Raw genomic sequence first — 16,497 nt, forward strand, 5'->3', positions numbered from 1 at the left:
GAGAGGGAGAGGGTACATATGTTCCATGGGCCAGAAGCTGTTGAGATTCATAGGAAAGCCAGGAGATCCCATCAAGCCCATAAAGAACTTTGAGTGTTAGCCCACTCCCTGTGGGGACACCCTTCTCACTGTCTAAGATAGAAGCCAGCTTTGCCCCACCCCCTCTGTACCTGGTTGTCGATCTTGATTTCTGTCAAGGTGTCATTTTCCCGCAGCGCTTCCACCAGGGCCAGGATTCCAGTGCCAGTGATAAAATTGGACTCTACGTTTAGACTTTTCAAGGTTTTGTTGACTTTCAGCATCTCTGCAAAGGCCTTAGAGTATGAAACAGTCATCAGGGTTTCTAAACACAAACATCTCTCTCCCAAATGAAAGCAATAGATTGCTTTATAGCACTTAAGGAAAACATTTATTAAGTCATATTTTCATCTCTAAGTAAAATTAAAATCTCAAACTACAATTAGAAACTGAAATAGTGCCAGGCAGTGGTAGCACATACACTTAGGAGGCAGAGGCAAGTGGATCTCTGAGTAGGACGGCCTGGTCTACACAGTGAGTTCCAGGATAGCCAGGGCTACACCAAGAAACCCTGTCTCAAAAAACAAAACCAACCAACCAACCAACCAACTAACCAAACAAACAACCAAACAACTAACCAACCAACCAACCAAACAAACAAAAAACCAAAACAAAACCAACCAAACCAAACCAAACAAAAAATTAAAATAGTTTAGTAGAAGCTGGAGAAATAGACTGCTCGGCAGTTGAGTGCTAGCTGCTCTTCTGAGGACCTGGATTTGATTCAACAGTTGGTTTTCATTGTTTTTTTTTTGTTGTTGTTGTTGTTTGTCAGTTTTGAGACAGGGTTTCTCTGTATAGCCCTGGCTGTCCTGGAACTCATCTGTAGACCAGGCCAGCCTTGAACTCAGAAACCCACCTGCCTCTGCCTCCCAAGTGATGGAATTAGAGGCACAGGCCACCATGCTCTGCTTAATACTTGATCTTAAAATTAAGTGTACACATTTTAACCAGAGCACGGAATGGGAGTCCGGAAAGCCTTTCCTTACGGGATACACCAAGCTTTGGTGTTAACTTTCAGTCCCAGAATAAAGAAACTTCAGAGCAATTAGTTTTTTTTTTAAGATCTATTTATTTATTATGTGTAAGTATACTGTAGCTGTCTTCAGACTCTCTTCAAGAGTGAGTCAGATCTCATTATGGATGGTTGTGAGCCACCATGTGGTTGCTAGGATTTGAACTCAGGACCTTCGGAAGAGCAGTCAGTGCTCTTAACTGCTGAGCCATCTCTCCAGCCTGGGCAATTAGTTCTTTATAAAAACTTGCTCAACCTCCTGGAAGGCAGTCAAGATTATGCCACTTTATCTTAAACTTGAGAAAATGCTTTTTCTCAAACTGAATGAAATGGAGCCTATGCAGCCAAACAAAACTTGGAGTTATTACACCCAGGTTCACTTGGGCTCAGCAAATATCTGAGCATCTATTCCATGTGCTGGGATAGAGTGTCAGAAAAATACAGGTGGTTCCCTCAATGTTACATAAATGATTAGAGTAGAAATACATGCCTCCAGGAAAGATCTGCTTTCTGCACTCTATGGGATTAAACAAAACTATGATTTCCTGGGGCTAAAAAGATGGCTCAGCAGTTCAGAGCACATGCTGTTCTTGGAGAAGACCCAAGTTCAATCCCAGCACCCACCTCACAACCACCAGTAACTCCAGCTCCAGGAGTCCACATTCCTTCTTCTGCAGTTCAAATGACATCTGAACTCTCTCTCTCTCTCTCTCTCTCTCTCTCTCTCTCTCTCTCTTTCTCCCTCCCTCTCTTTCTCTCTCTCTCTCTCTCTCTCTCTCACACACACACACACACACACATACACACACACACATACACACTTTAATTAAAAATTAAAATACACCTTTTAAATCTAACAAACAGACCCCAACATACATAGCTTCACTGCTAATCAAATGGTAGCCACAAGAAATGTAGCTACTAAGTCTTTGAGAACAAGCTAGTTTGAACTGATGCGCTATAAATATAAAACACACCATGGGTTTCAAAGACATAATACGAATAAAAGAATGTAGAATAATACCTCATTATAGTTCTAAGTTATATCTCCACTCCCAGATGTATCTATATATACTTTTATTTTTTAGATTTTATTTTTATTTTATACATATGGGTGTTTTGCCTAAAAGTATGTCTTGCTCCATATGTGTGAGGTACCAAGGATGCAAGAAGAAAACATCAGATTCCCTGGAGCTGGAGTTACAAGCACTTGTGAGTTGTCTGCAGTGGGTACTTTGAATCAACTCAGGTCCTCTGGAAAAGCTGCAAGCACCCTTAACCGATGAGCCATCTCTCCAGCCTAAGACTGCTACTTTAAATCGAACCATCATGCCAGGTCCTTTGTTTTTCTAGTTTGATTTGAGAGTGAGTGGCTGGTGTTGTAAACTCTCCAGTTGATTCCCAGAGACCCTATCAACAACAGCGGGGCTGTGTGTGTAAATTTAGTGTAATGGAACCGAAAAGGCCTGGTGGTGATTCTTGGCTCTGTCATTACTTGCCACACCTGGGATAATCTAACCTCTCTTATGTTATTGAGGGCACTAACAACAGCACATACTTGGAGCACTACAGTGATGACTGGGTGAAGTAAGCAGGAAAAGCTTAGCGTTTTGAGTTGCATTCACTGAGTCCCAGAGAAGCAGTGATTGGCTAAGGCATTTACTTGGGCTAAGTAGCTGTCTTGTTTGGCTAGATTACCCCAAATGCTTAAAAGGCTGAGGGTTTTGGTTATTATTTTTCTTTCCATACTCGAATTAACTGAATGTCAAATGGAATGTTTCACTATTTTTGGTTGTTTAAAGTATGCGTGGCATATTAATGCACATAAAGATTAAGATAAAATGACACTCTGACGTTTTTATGTGTGCCAAGTTCAAGTAAGTTTTGGGGGGATCATAACATCTAATGACTGTTACAGAAAGTTACTGTAGGAGGGAAAGTTTCAGAATGGTTTTCCTCAACACGGAACAAACTAAATATTTATTTAGTTAAATGCCAACACGCCTGTCTTGTTCTTGTTTGGAAATTACAGTGCTCAAAAGAATCCACTTAAGCCAATGTGTTTGCAGTGTAGGTTCTCAGCCTGTGCTGATCTAAGACTTTCAATTGATAAAATAAATTATCGAGGAATGGGTCATTTCATGCCTGAGATTTCAGCCCTAGGCAAGCCAAGGCAGGAGGATTACTGGGAATTCAAGATCAGTCCAAGACACATAGTGAGTTCAAAACCCAGGCCACACAACAAGACCCTATCTTGCTAAGCCCGCTAATCTTAAACAATAAGAAAAACCTAAAAATAAAAGAGTTGCCAGGGAATTAGATGACTTTGTATCATGTTTCGAGTCTCACTTACAAGGGCCACGGGGTCATTGCTGCGGGTTGCAGCCAGGCTGAACTTCTTCACATGGGTGTTGGTCTCCAGAGCCTTTGCAAATTCCTTCAGGGTTGGAATTGGAATGTTCTAAGCACAGAAGACAAGGTTAGTTATAAACTATTCACACTGCGCTCCCACTCACCCCCAATTGTTTTCAATCTTGATTGAAAGGTCTCACATGTACTAAACATGTGCTCTGCTACTGAGCTCCACCATTGGCAAGACCCCTGCAACTTTTGACTATCACCTATACTTAGATGGCTGATTGTATATCTTCTTTAAAAAAAAAAAAAAAAAAATTTAAATCCATGTGAGAACTAAGCTATTCTGAGTGAACAGCGCCTCCTAGTGTCCAATAAAGGAGTGTAACTCAAAAGATTTTTCTTGTTTTTTTTTTTCCTTCTGTCCTATATTCTAGAACAGGTTAACAACCATGGTCTCTCACACACATACCCTTAAGATATGCTTTCCTCCTTGGTCTGAAAACTCCTGTTGTGTTTTTCTTTACTTCTGAAGAGACGCCTGAATTATTTCCTCTTTGGTTTATGAGTTCTCCTAGGCAGCTTGAAAATTTTCCTTTCCTACAATTCCATAACCGCTCGAGGCTTACCACACTATGCTGCCAACATGTGGTCAGTGTTGGTCTCTTACTATGACATCCTAAGTGAAGACCGGATGGATCTTAACTGGGTCTCCTGGAACCCAGGCTGGCTTCAATCTGGCCTCGATTTCACTAGGTTGCCAATGCTCCTTTGAACTCACGGGGATTCCCTGCTTCCACAAGGCAGCATCTCTACAAAGCGAAGTCTCTTGCACACAGCCACATGGAAGGGCCATGTTGGGAGTGGATCCTTTGGACACAAGGTATGAGCTAACACATTTGTTTGTATTCCTTTCTTTTTATTTTTAGATTTATTATTTGTATTTCATGAGTGCTTTCCATGCATGGATGTATTTGTGGATTATTTCTTATAAATCACATACACAAATCACCTATCACTGTAGATGTAAGTGGGAAGCAGAGAGGGGCAGCAGCAATGGACGTGAGCCTGGCTACATATGATGGCTAAGCTGAGTGGCCACAACAACTTACTCTCCTCAGTTCTCACTGAGGAGCAAATGGGATGATGAATTTTCAGCAGCCAATGATATAACACATCATGCACACTCAATAAGAACAGTAGTATTTGAGGTGGTTCATCAATGGACAGCACTTGCTACTCTTGCAGAGGACCTGAGTTCAGTTCCCAGCACTCATGTTGGGTAGCTCACAACTGCCTGTAATTCCAGCTCCAGGATCCAATACCCTCCTTGGCCTCCACAGTTAATCCCACTTATGTACACATACTTACTTAAGACACCTATACACACAGTTAAAAACAGGAGGGATCAGGTCAGGGGTAAAGAAGGATGGAGAGAAAGAGTATGGGGAGATATAACTGGAATTGGGGACAATATGGAAAATTAGTACAGTGGAAGCTTCCTAGGACCTATGAGGGTGAATGTGATGGTTTGTATATGCTTGGCTCAGGGAGTGGCACTATTAGAAGGTGTGGCCTTGTTGGAGTAGGTGTGTCACTGGGTATGGGCTTTAAGACCCTTATCCTAGCTTCCTAGAAGTTAGTATTCTGTTAGCAGCCTTCAGATGAAGATGTTGAACTCTCAGCTCCTCCTGTACCATGCCTACCTGGACGCTGCCATGTTCCTACCATGATGGTAATGGACTGAACCTCTGAACCTGTAAGCTAGCCCTAATTAAATGTTTTTGTAAGAGTTGCCTTGGTCATGGTGTCTGTTCATAGCAGTAAAACCCTGACTAAGACAGGGACCCTAGCAAGGACTCACAGTAATGAAGGATACAGAGCCTGAACCGGCCATCTGTAACCAGGCAAGCTTGCAGTGGTGGGACTGGGACACCAATTCAGCCACAAAACCTTCGACCTGTTACAACCTGTCCTGCCTGAAAGATGTGCTGGGGCAAAGGTAGCTCAGAGCTTGTGGGAGTGGCCAACTAATGGCTGGTCTAACTTGAGGCCCCCATCAGGTGACGGAGCCCATGCCCAAAACTTCCTGGATAGCCAGGAACTGGATGGCCCAGAGATCTAGGGTAGAACCAAACAGGACTGGCAAAATTAATTAATTAATTAATTAAAAAATAAAAGCAAGGCAATGAAGTGATTTCTAATGATATTCTGCTGTAGTCATAGATCCCTGCCTAGGCCAACCTTTATCAGAGAGGCAAGAGGCTTTCTCTGGCAGTTGATGGGAGCAGGTGCAGATAACAGGAACCCACAGCCAAACACTAGGAGACCCCACAGAAGAAAGGGAGGAAAGACGATAGGAGCCAGAGGGGTCCACAGCACCAGGAGAACACAACCTACAGAGTCAACTAACCAGGGCTGCATGAATCTGTATCAGGCTCCCTGCCTATACGTTGTGGTTTAGCTTGACATTTTTGTGAGATTCCTAACAGTTGGAGTGTGTGTGTGTGTGGGGGGGGCGGGTGGTCGCTCTGACTCTTTCTGCCTGCTTGCTGGACCCTTTTCCTCCTAGTGGGTTGCCTCATCCAGCCTTGACATGAGTGTTTGTGCCTAGTCTTGTGCGTCTTGCTATGTTGGGTTCCGTTGATAACCCTGGAGGAGTGCTCTTTTCTGAAGGGAAATGGAGAAGCAGCGGATCTGGGAGGAGCAAAGGGAAGGGAGTCTGCAGTCAGGATATATTGTTTGAGAGAAGAATAAATTTAAAAAAAAAAAAAAGAAGAAAAAACTCATTAGAAATAGTATTGTATGCTAGAGATCTGCTCAATAAGAGCCAACAAAACAAATCTATACCTACTCTTTAGGGAGGTAGAGGCTGGAGTTTAAAGCCAGTCTCGGCAACACAGTGAAACCTTGTCTCAAACTAGCCAACCAAGTCATCAACCAGCCAACTGAAGAGAATGACTAAATTAGGCCATAGGCAAGTCACATTTGTTCACGCTCCTCTCGCCCTTCTCTTCCTTCAATAGCACAATGTCAGCATGCGGTCCACGAGCAAAGCTGGTTGAGATTTGTGAGGCCCTGTGAGAAAGCTCCAAGTCAACAAGAGGAGAGTCATGGAACCTCTGTTCCTTTAGAACATGGATTGTTCTTGGAACATGCTTTCGTGCCTCTCGCAGGGGTAGCAGTTAGGAGTGAGTCTAGTTTAGATTATTCATTACGATTGGCTACTGTCATTTATTTGCATGCTTCTGTGGAAACAAATGTGTTTTGCCACGTGCTCCTGACCTTGTGACTCTATACTTCACTCAGGTGACTCTTCTCAACCCTCAGAGTATATAAATTGTCTGATGTCCCAAATAAAGTTGGTTACTGCCTGAGACGTCAGTCTATCTTATTTTAGGCTCACACTGCTAACTAGAGTGGCAACAGCAAGACTTATCACCAAAAAGAACAAGGTGGGAATGACAGGGACTGTCTGTAACTTCAGACACCAGGTCATGGAAAATACTGTGTGTGTTGTCAAGGGACACAAGTGTAGAATGGGTGTCCAGAGAGGCCAGAAGTATTGGATCCCCTGGATGTGGGGTTACATACAGGTGGTTGTGAGGCACTTGATATGGGTGCAGGGAACTGAACTAGGGTACTCTGCGAGAAAGGCAATTACTTTTAACCACTGAGCCTTTACCTTCTTGACCTTTTTTCACTCTGGGGCCACTATCTCTGGGGAAAGCCAGATGTGGTTGTGTGAGAACACTCAAGTAGCACCAAAGAGTGGCCCACGTAGTGGGAAAGTGAGGTCTTTTGCATGGGGGTGCCACCTTAGAAGTGGATCCTTCGGATACTGTAGCCTGGACTGGCAGCTTCACCACAGTCTCACTTGAGAGCCTGTGCCAACTACCCTTCTAAGTTACTCTGACATTCTGACACTTGAAACCGTGTGAGGGGACTAGGAATACAGCTAAGTGGTAGAGTGCTATAGCACACACACACACACACACACACACACACACACACACACACACACACGCAAAGAAAAGAAAGAAAAGAGAGAAAGAGAAAAAAAAAGAAAAGTTGATGTGGTTACTTAGCATCAGGTGCAATATGCTTTGTTTGGCCTGAGTTCTATGGATCTTGTCAAAAAGTTCTAGGAATTACTCTTCTTATAGACTCATTTCTTTTGACTCGATTATTCTGTCTGAAATCAGTGACTTGAAAGGACCACAAGCCAGTGTAAAAGCAGGCAGGCAGTGATGTCCAGCCAGCTCTGTGATGCCAGGCGAGCCAGGAGGTACAGAAAGTGACGGACCTTAATGTTGTTGAGGTTGACCTCCTGTAGGCTGGGGTCGTTGGCCTTCATCTGTTGCAGGCTTGCTTCCACATTTGTGGGGTTCGGTGGCTCCTCAAATACAGGCTTGGCCTTTTCACCTTTGACGACATCTAAAACACACGTTTTAGTTTATAAAAGAGAGTGCAAGAGGTCTTCTATCAAGCTAGAGATGGCTTCCCCAGAAAGCACCATTCTTTTACGGAGAGTTCCGCACTCCAATATGAACCATAGTAAGTTTATTCTCACTGAGCAGTGGTGCTGCTCTGACTCAGTTTGGAAGGCAGATGCTTTTCAGTCACTATGAGGCATCTCATCCACTGGCATCTACCGTTGTACCAGTTGGACTTTTCCCACACTATCTGCACCATTCCATAGGCTCTGAGATGCAAAGATGGCCACCATGATGAGCCTCTTCATTTCCCAAATCCTTTTGAAAAATTCTGTGTGATGCTAAGACTTGAGCCCAGGACCTGCTCAAAGCATTTGTTCTAGTACTGAGCCACGCTTCTCTTCCCAGTTCCCATATTAATACCACTCTGGCTTCTTGATTGCGACCCTCCTCCAATTTCCATTTTGCATCTCTAGCTTTGATGAAGGTATGGAAAGACCAAGGAATGGAAAAGAAGAATGAAAGGCACCTTAGAAACAATTACTGGGGGCTGGAATATGGCTCAGTGTTGGGCCCTATTTGGCCCTGGTTTGGGCCTTGAGAGCAAACTCAAGCCTGGCTTGGAGTTTTGTAAACTGTCTCAGTTGCTTCAGTACTGGAGTGACTCAGCACGACCTGCTTAAGACCACCTGTGCCTAGCTCCTGCTAATGTAGAGTAACTTTGTTGGCTCCGGTAGTCACCCCATACCCTTCATTAACTTTCTCTTCCCCCTACATCATTTCACCTCAGCAGAAAACTCCACCTCTTCTCTCAGCCCTTTATAAAGAAAAGATTGATACAATAAAACTGGTTCCTGCTTTGACAGACTCCTGGCTCAGGGTGGTTATTCTCCGGAGGCAGGAGATCTGAGCCCTGATGCTCACCATCCTGCTCAGCCTGGAGAGGCTTGGCTGGACCTGGTTCTCTCTCTCTTGCCTGGTTCTGCCTGCAGTTAAGAGCACCTGCTACTTTTGTAGAGGATTGGAGTTTAGTTCTAAGCACCCTTGTGGTGTCTTACAAACATTAGTAAGTCCGGTTCTAGGGATCTGAAACTCTTTTCTGGTTTCCTTGGACATTAGATATGCACATTGTAAGCATATATACAAGTAAAAGACCCACTTACATACATATAAATAAAAACAAATAAATAAATAACTTGAGCCAGATATAGCAGTATATGGTTGCACTACCAGGACTTAGGAAACTGAGTCAGGAGGATCATGAGTTTGAGGCCAACCTGGGCTACATAGTGAATTTCAGGCCTGTCTCAAAACAAAGAAAACCCAAGTAACAACAATAAAACTACACACACTAATTTATCAGAAAATATTTGGAGTGTATGCAACATACAAAAGGATTAATATTCTAACGTACAGAGAGCCCTTACACATCAGCAACACATTTATAATCACAGCACTCAAGAAGCTAAGAGAGGAGGATTCTGGGAGACAGGAGTTTGGGGCCATCCTAAGCTAAGTAACAAGACCTCTTCTTAATAAGTAACCAAGAAAGTAGGAAATTACTAAGACTGAGTAGTATACCTGAAGTCTCCATCAGAGAGAATAATAAATGATTTATCCAGAAGCCAGGATCTGTGTCCACTTAGATCTCACAGTGCAAATAAAGACCAACTGACTACTCTGAATAAGTTCCTTTGGAAAAGATCTTTCTACATGTGGCCAGAACATCCCTGACATCTAGTAGGTATTTAATGAATGCTTGATGAAGAAGACAGGAGGCTGTAGCTTGCCCAGGCTCTCTGGGGGAAGTAGGTATGTAGAGTCCAATGATCAGCATCCATAATCAAGACAAAAAGATACTAGAACAAAAAAGGGAATGTAGGTCTGGCAAGATGGCTCAGCAGTTAAGAGCACAGAATGCTCTTCCAAAGGTCCTGAGTTCAAATCCCAGCAACCATGTGGTGGCTCGAAACCATCCGTAACAAGATCTGACTCTTTCTTCTGGAGTCTCTAAAGACAGCTATATTGTACTTACATATAATAAATAAATCTTTTTTTTTTTTTAAAGGGAATGTAGCCAAGCTTCCTTCATTGATAAAATATCCTTTGGAACAGAAAACTTTATTTGAGCTGATTCTGCAAACTTATCAGGAATTTTCTTTTTTTCCTACTAGAAGACCTGCCATGAATGTGTGTTCTGTGGTTCTGCATGTTCTGCGCAATCAAACTAGGTGAAGTCGTTGCTGGGCATGATGCCTGACAGAACATGCACCAGACGGGCTAGCTCTGAGGCTTCCCACGCTCCCAGTTCCCTCATCAACTTACTCCTCACAGGCCCCTTGTGACCTTTGCCATTGGTTGTTTCTTCATCAAACTTCGGATTGTTGAGCAAATTGTGGACTCCAAGGACAGCTGAAAGAAACCACAGGTAACAGTAACCAGCAGGAAGTTTTGAAACACGTAGTAGGGCGGCCGCGTGGTTTGCAAATAGAAGAACAAGTCTTTATACAGAAGAAAGTCTCCAGGCCCCCTTTGCTGCCGAAGTGTGTGGTGTGTGCACAGCATTCAATAAACTTATGCTAAAAATCCTCCCAAGACTGTCAGTAGCTTTACAGGCCTTTGTGTGGTTAAATGTGCAGGGTCATTAGGAGCTGAGGAACAATTGGGCAGCCGTATCTTCCAATCACTGAAGCACTGCTAGATCCATGTGCTGGTTTGTCTTACCTAACCTAGAGTCACCTGGAAAGAGTCTTAATGACTAGATTATGCTGTCTTTGAGTGTGTGTCGTATGAGTGTGTGTGTGTGTCTCTGTGTGTGTGTGTCTGTGTGTCTTGATTAGCATCCATGCAGAAAGATGCAGCCCATTTTGAGCAGCACCACTTCATGCACTGGGCCCTGAAGTGTGCGAGCATGAGGGAAGTCACCTGCAGAGAAGCAGCGGCATCTGTGTGTTTCTTTCTCTCTGCTGTTGGCTGTGGATGTGGTGTGACTAGGGGCTTAAGTTCCTGTTTTGACTCCTCCCTTGTAACCCGTAACCTGGTGATGTAAGACAAATAAACCCTTTCCTCCCCTGAATTGCTTTTGTTCAGGGGGTCTTATCATAGCAAAAGAAATGAAACTGCCCTAGTTAAGTAGATTCAACATTCAGCCCTTGATTTGTTTTGCTGGTGTTATTCTGTTTTCAAGTTCTCAGAACTCATTAGTAGGCTAGGCTGTCCTCAAACTCGGTGTGATCCTCCTGCCTCTGCTCCCAAATGCTTTGACTATGAGTAGGTGCCACCATACCCACCTCCATTTACTTTTCTTATCTGTAAAAAAAAAAAAAAAAAAAAGACGGAATTCAATTTAAGGATTTTGTTTTGTTTAAACTCTCACTATGTAACCCTGTCTAGCCGGGAACTCATCATGTAGACCAGGCTGGCCTCAGACCTGCAGTAATCCTCCTGCTTCCTTCTGCCTCCTGAGAATTAAGATTAACACTGTACCACAAAGTCTCATGGAGTGTACGAATTTTATAGATCCAATGTGATACAGATGACTGTGTTGTTTTTCCCCCCTCGGAGGTAAGACCAGAAAGATCATGATCCTTTGTCAGTAGAAAGAGGAGTTGTCCTTTCTTTCCATTTAGGAAAGAACACAGGGCTATCAGGAACAAAAGGCCAGCTGAGCATATCGAGCGAGGCAGCCAGCAAAGAAGGGTCAGTGGTAAGCCAGTAAGAACAGTAGTTAGGCCAGGCAGTGGTGGTGCACACCTTTAATTCCAGCACTTAGGAGGCAGTGGCAGGTGGGTCTTTGAGTTCAAGACCAGTCTGGTCTACAGAGTGAGTTCCTGGATAGTCACGGCTATATGGAGAAAAAAAGGAACTGTAGTTAGAGGTAGGTGTGTGACGTACACTTGAGAAGCAAAAGGATTCCAGGCCAGTTTGGGGCTATACAGATAGTTCCAGAGTTCAAGGCCAGCCTAGGCAGAGTACTACCACAGTGAGGCTCTGGGGCTATAGCTAAGTGGTAGAGTGCCTGTCTAGCATGCCTAAAGTTGTGGGTTCAACCCCGTGCACTGGAAACAGAATAACAACAATAATCACAGAGTTAAGGAGGGGAAATGTGGAGCACATTGAGTTTGAATCCTGATTGCCCCATCCTAACTGTAAACCATTGAGTGCCCAACAGATTGTTAACTTGATTGGTGGCTATGATAGTGAAGCGTAGGTAGGGCTTTCTGAGAGCGAGTTTCCTCAGAGCATTCACTAAGGGGGGAACCTTGCCCTGAATGTGCCTGGCACTGTTGCATGATGGGAAGAAAGGAGAAAAAGAAGGGCCATTGTGGCACCTTTGAAATGCTTGTCTTTCTACTCGCCACCTTCCATACCAGCACAGACAACACTCCTCAGGGCTCCCTCAGTTGCTGTGAGCCTTTCTGCTTACAAGCTATTCCCAGTCGTCTAGAAAGATCACCCTAGAGAGGAAGCTGCTTGATTTTCATCCCCACAGAAGGCCTGCTTTCTGTTGAGTTCTTAGGGAGTGTCTGTTCAGCTGAGTAAGGAGAACAAAGGCAGTTCTATTTGTATTATCTCCCTGGATTTATTACACGGATTCCAGCGTCAAGTATCTCCAGAATGGTTGCTTTTTTTTCTTTCTCCTTTCTCAGGTGTTTTCTGGGAATCAAAGTCCCACCCTGAATTCTTCCATTGGGCAATTCCAGTAAAACCTGTGAGACAACCCTTGGGAAAAGCAGTAACCATGGAGGGATCTCTCCATAGTAACCACAGGCCATGATGCCCAGTCACTTTGAAATGCCTTCCTCATGAGTCAGATGCTCCAGAGACCTCTGACAGACACTCAGACACGAGCCTGATGTCCCCTACTGATAACATCAGAGATGGATGAAGATGTATGGAGATGGCAGACATATTGAAATAAGGCAGGCAGGCATTCCCCCAAGAAGGAGATAGATAGATGCCTATGAACATCTAGGGGAATAAGAATCAGAGTTCTGGGGCTGGGAAGTTGCTAAAAATTGATAAAATACTTCCCTCAAAAGCTCAAGGACCTGGGTTAGAATCCCAGAACTTAAGTAAGAAACAGACATACATCGGGTGTGGATGTGTGCCTTGGTGATCCCAATGCTGGGGGGAGGGAGGGGGTAAAGGGAGGAGGGGCTTGGGGCTCAGCAAGAAAAGGCACTTGCCTCTCCACAGTGCAAGCTGGATGGTGTGAGTTTGATCCTCAGAACCCACCTAAAGGGTGCAGGAGGGAGCCAGCTCTATAAAGTTCTCCTCTGAACTTCACATACATCCTGAGGCTAGCCAGGACTCCTGAGTTTCCTGCTTCTATCTCTTGAGGTGTGGGGATTGAGAACACAAATTACCACGCCCACTCTTGTTCTAGGTTTTAAGTCAGAGTCTTACTGTGCAGCCCGTGCTACTCTAGAGCTTTCTATGTTGCTCACCCACCCACATCTCATATTTTTTATTTTTTTTTTAAAGAGAAAGGACTTAATTTGGGGAAAAGGCTTGCTTTTCATTTCTTTTGTATTATTTGAACTTTTTATATCTACTTTGTAGTTTGGACAATAATGGTCATCATTGGTTCATATGTTTGAATACTTGGTCCTGAGCTGGTGGAACTGTTTGGGAAGGACTAAGAGGTGTGGCCTTGTCAGAGAAGGTGTGTCACTGGGGTAGGGTTTGAGGTTTTAAAAGTCCTCATTCCCAGTGTATGCTCTTTCTGTCTCCTGCTTTTGGATCAAGATGTGAATATTCAGCCGTTTCCATTGCCGTGTCTTTGTTTTAATGTAAAGTCAGTTAAAATAACAGTCCTGTTGTCATTGTCATGTTTCAGTTTGTTAAGGAAACTATAGGGCAAGATGACTTCCTGGTACAAATCAACTTATAATGGCAAATGTAAGGGGGACCAAGAACTCCATAGAAATGTGACCTTGAAGCCGGGCAGTGGTGGAGCATAGAAATGTGACCTTGAAGCCAGGCAGTGGTGGTGCATGCCTTTAACCCCAGCACTCATGTGGCAGAGGCAGAACAATCTCTGAGTTTGAGGCCAGTGTGGTCTACAGAGCAAGTTCTAGGACAGCCAGGGCTACCAAGAGAAACCTGGTCTCAAGAAACAAAAACAAACAAACAAACAAACAAACAAACAGAAATGTGACCATAAATGTGTGACATCCATAAGTGTGTTTTAACGTGGAAGCTCTTAGAAAGCACTTGGGAATATTACTTCATTCATTTTTAATTTCAAATTCTGTTTTCTTTTTTTGAGACAAGGTCTCAATTCTGTAGCCCTGGCTGGGCTCCAACTCACAATAATCCTCCTGCCTCAGCCTTTAGAGTACTAGTGCTACCATTTCAGGAATGGGTCACCACACCAAGCCTTGCAATTTACTCCTTTAAAGCTCTCAATATGATTTCCTATCAGTTCTCTCCAGTTTCTCACAGGAGTCTTATAGGATGGGAATCATCTGAAGAGGAGAATGGGCTAAAACACGGCTCCAGTCTTACAGATAAGAGAGAGCTGCTGCCACCATGGCCACACAGTAGCCAACAGCTACCAGCAGCTCACAGGTTTGCACCAGGGCAGAGTACATGCCTAGGGGGAGTCACATGGGTGTGGCAGGATTTTCCCTATCCAGTTACATTAAAATATTAGTGCAGGAGGAGGCCTGTGATTGGACAGGGAAAAGGGAGGCGGAGCAAAGAGTTGCAGGGACAGGGAGCGACTCAGAACAGGGAGGGGAAGAGGCCAAAATGGAGGCAGATGGGACAGGAACTCTTGAACCAGAGTGGCTTTAAATAGCCACAGGTAGTTATGATATCATAAAGGCTAGACTAACTGGGATAATTTGTCTGATGTAGGTGGGCAGCTTATATCATTATCAATTGGCCCTGAAATTATTATGTGGGAATCTTGCATGTTGAGAATTTATTGATATATAAATCTGACTTGTTAATTATAAGCTTCTACAGTTTTGATCTACTGGGTTACTGGTATGTGGGACCACCGACTACAGGGGTTTACGGCTGAGAAGGTACTAGCAGCTCCAGAGACAAGGGAACTAAAGCTGGGGAGGAGATCTGTCACGGGGCAGAGCAGAGAGTTCCCAGCAGTAGCTCCCGAAGCCTTTCGGTCTTTTTATATTTCCAGCAACACATGGGGGTCACGGGCCAGCCCTGAGAACTCACCTGCAAGGTCATAGAGTTCAGTGTCTGAGGCGCTGGCCAAGGCTTCCTCCAGTTCTGGGTCCAGAGTCACTTTTTCTTCTTTACGAGTTTCTACGGGCTTTTCCTTGGGGATAAAGACTCTTCCTTGAAATTAGAAGAAAAACAAAGATGACCAGGTGACTGACTTGGCGTGTAGGGCTGGTAGGCTGAACAGAAAGGTGCAATGTTGGCATTAAAGACACACATCATTGAGCTATTTCATATCATTTGAGGCTCTTGAACTGCTAGGATGGGGTTAATCTAGTATGAAGAAGGAGGAAGCCTGCCTTCACCACCCAGATCTCCCTGGAGCTCACGTTAGTCGTTAGGCATCTTCCTAATGGTGATAGTTAATACCGTCAACTTGACAGGATCTAGAAAAGACGAATCTCCAGGCATGTTTATGAGGGAGTTTCTAGACTGAGTTAATCACAAAGACTCTAACTGTGGGCAGCTCCAATCTGTGGGCTGGGGTCTGGGACCGAATGAAAAGGAGAGTGAGCCAAGTGCCAGTGTCCATCTGATTCCTGCCTGTAGATGCAAAGTGAACCTCTGCTGTAGGCTTCTGCTGTCCTGAAGGCATGGCACACAGGACTGTACTCTTGAACTGTGACTCCAAACAGACCCATCCCTCTTTAAGTTGCTTCAATCAGGTACTTTGTCACAGCAGGGAGGGTGACTACCCACTGGCCATCTTCTAAGGTGACTGTGTGCACCTTTTCCACTCAGCTAGTTCCTGCCTTCACCACAAGCTTCCTGAAGGTCAATCTGGGTATAACTTACCTTACATACTCTTCAACTCAGAGAAGAAAGAACAAATTCTCCTCCTTTATTATTCTGTCATTATTGAATATATAGCATTTTGGGAATTTTGTTGAAGATTTTTTTTTTTTTTTTTTTTTACATTATACTTTTTGCATGTCACAATTTGCTAAGTCCAACAGCAACTGTGTTACCATAGAAACATCTTGTGTTACCACAGAAACAGTTTGTATTCCATAGTAACCTGAGGCTGTTAACCTGACTCATCACCGATCAGGTCTACTTTCTTAATTTCCTTCTCAGTGTCCAGTGACCCGTCATGTGCACATCACAGAAGGAGTGGCAGGGATGGACTCCTGCCGAGTGCTCCCTCTTCCTCACCACTGAGTGGACCACCTCACTGGAGCTCAGAGGAAGAAGCGCCTCCTTCCTGTCATCCAGCTTCACCCAGTTTCTTAGGCTGATATAGATAGCACACAACCACTAAAGTAAACCTGAAAAATGCTGAACATAGTCATAGGGCTATGAAAGCAAAGCCCAGGGGTCATTTGGGTAGGGCACTCTATGGTAGGAAAAGGGGGATGACAGAGAGGGGTCAGGGAAATCCAAGGCCTAGCACTTAGCTAAGAGTCTCTTGAT

General features: G+C 44.1%; 1 protein-coding gene across 3 annotated transcripts in view; it reads right to left on the reverse strand.

Annotated features, from left to right (window-relative positions):
* The window catches only part of Tmod2 (tropomodulin 2), a 40,250-nt gene that overhangs the window by 5,221 nt on the left and 18,532 nt on the right, over positions 1-16,497 (reverse strand). For all 3 annotated transcript variants that reach the window (XM_031343654.1, XM_031343652.1, XM_031343653.1), the window contains exons 4-8: positions 15,079-15,201; positions 10,210-10,296; positions 7,755-7,885; positions 3,447-3,554; positions 171-314 (exon numbers count right to left, since the gene is read on the reverse strand). In XM_031343654.1, coding sequence (XP_031199514.1) covers positions 171-314; positions 3,447-3,554; positions 7,755-7,885; positions 10,210-10,296; positions 15,079-15,201 — 593 coding nt within the window. The remainder of the gene's footprint in view (positions 1-170; positions 315-3,446; positions 3,555-7,754; positions 7,886-10,209; positions 10,297-15,078; positions 15,202-16,497) is intronic.

Source organism: Mastomys coucha, unplaced genomic scaffold, assembly GCF_008632895.1.
Source record: "Mastomys coucha isolate ucsf_1 unplaced genomic scaffold, UCSF_Mcou_1 pScaffold23, whole genome shotgun sequence".
In the NCBI taxonomy this organism is placed as follows: domain Eukaryota; kingdom Metazoa; phylum Chordata; class Mammalia; order Rodentia; family Muridae; genus Mastomys; species Mastomys coucha.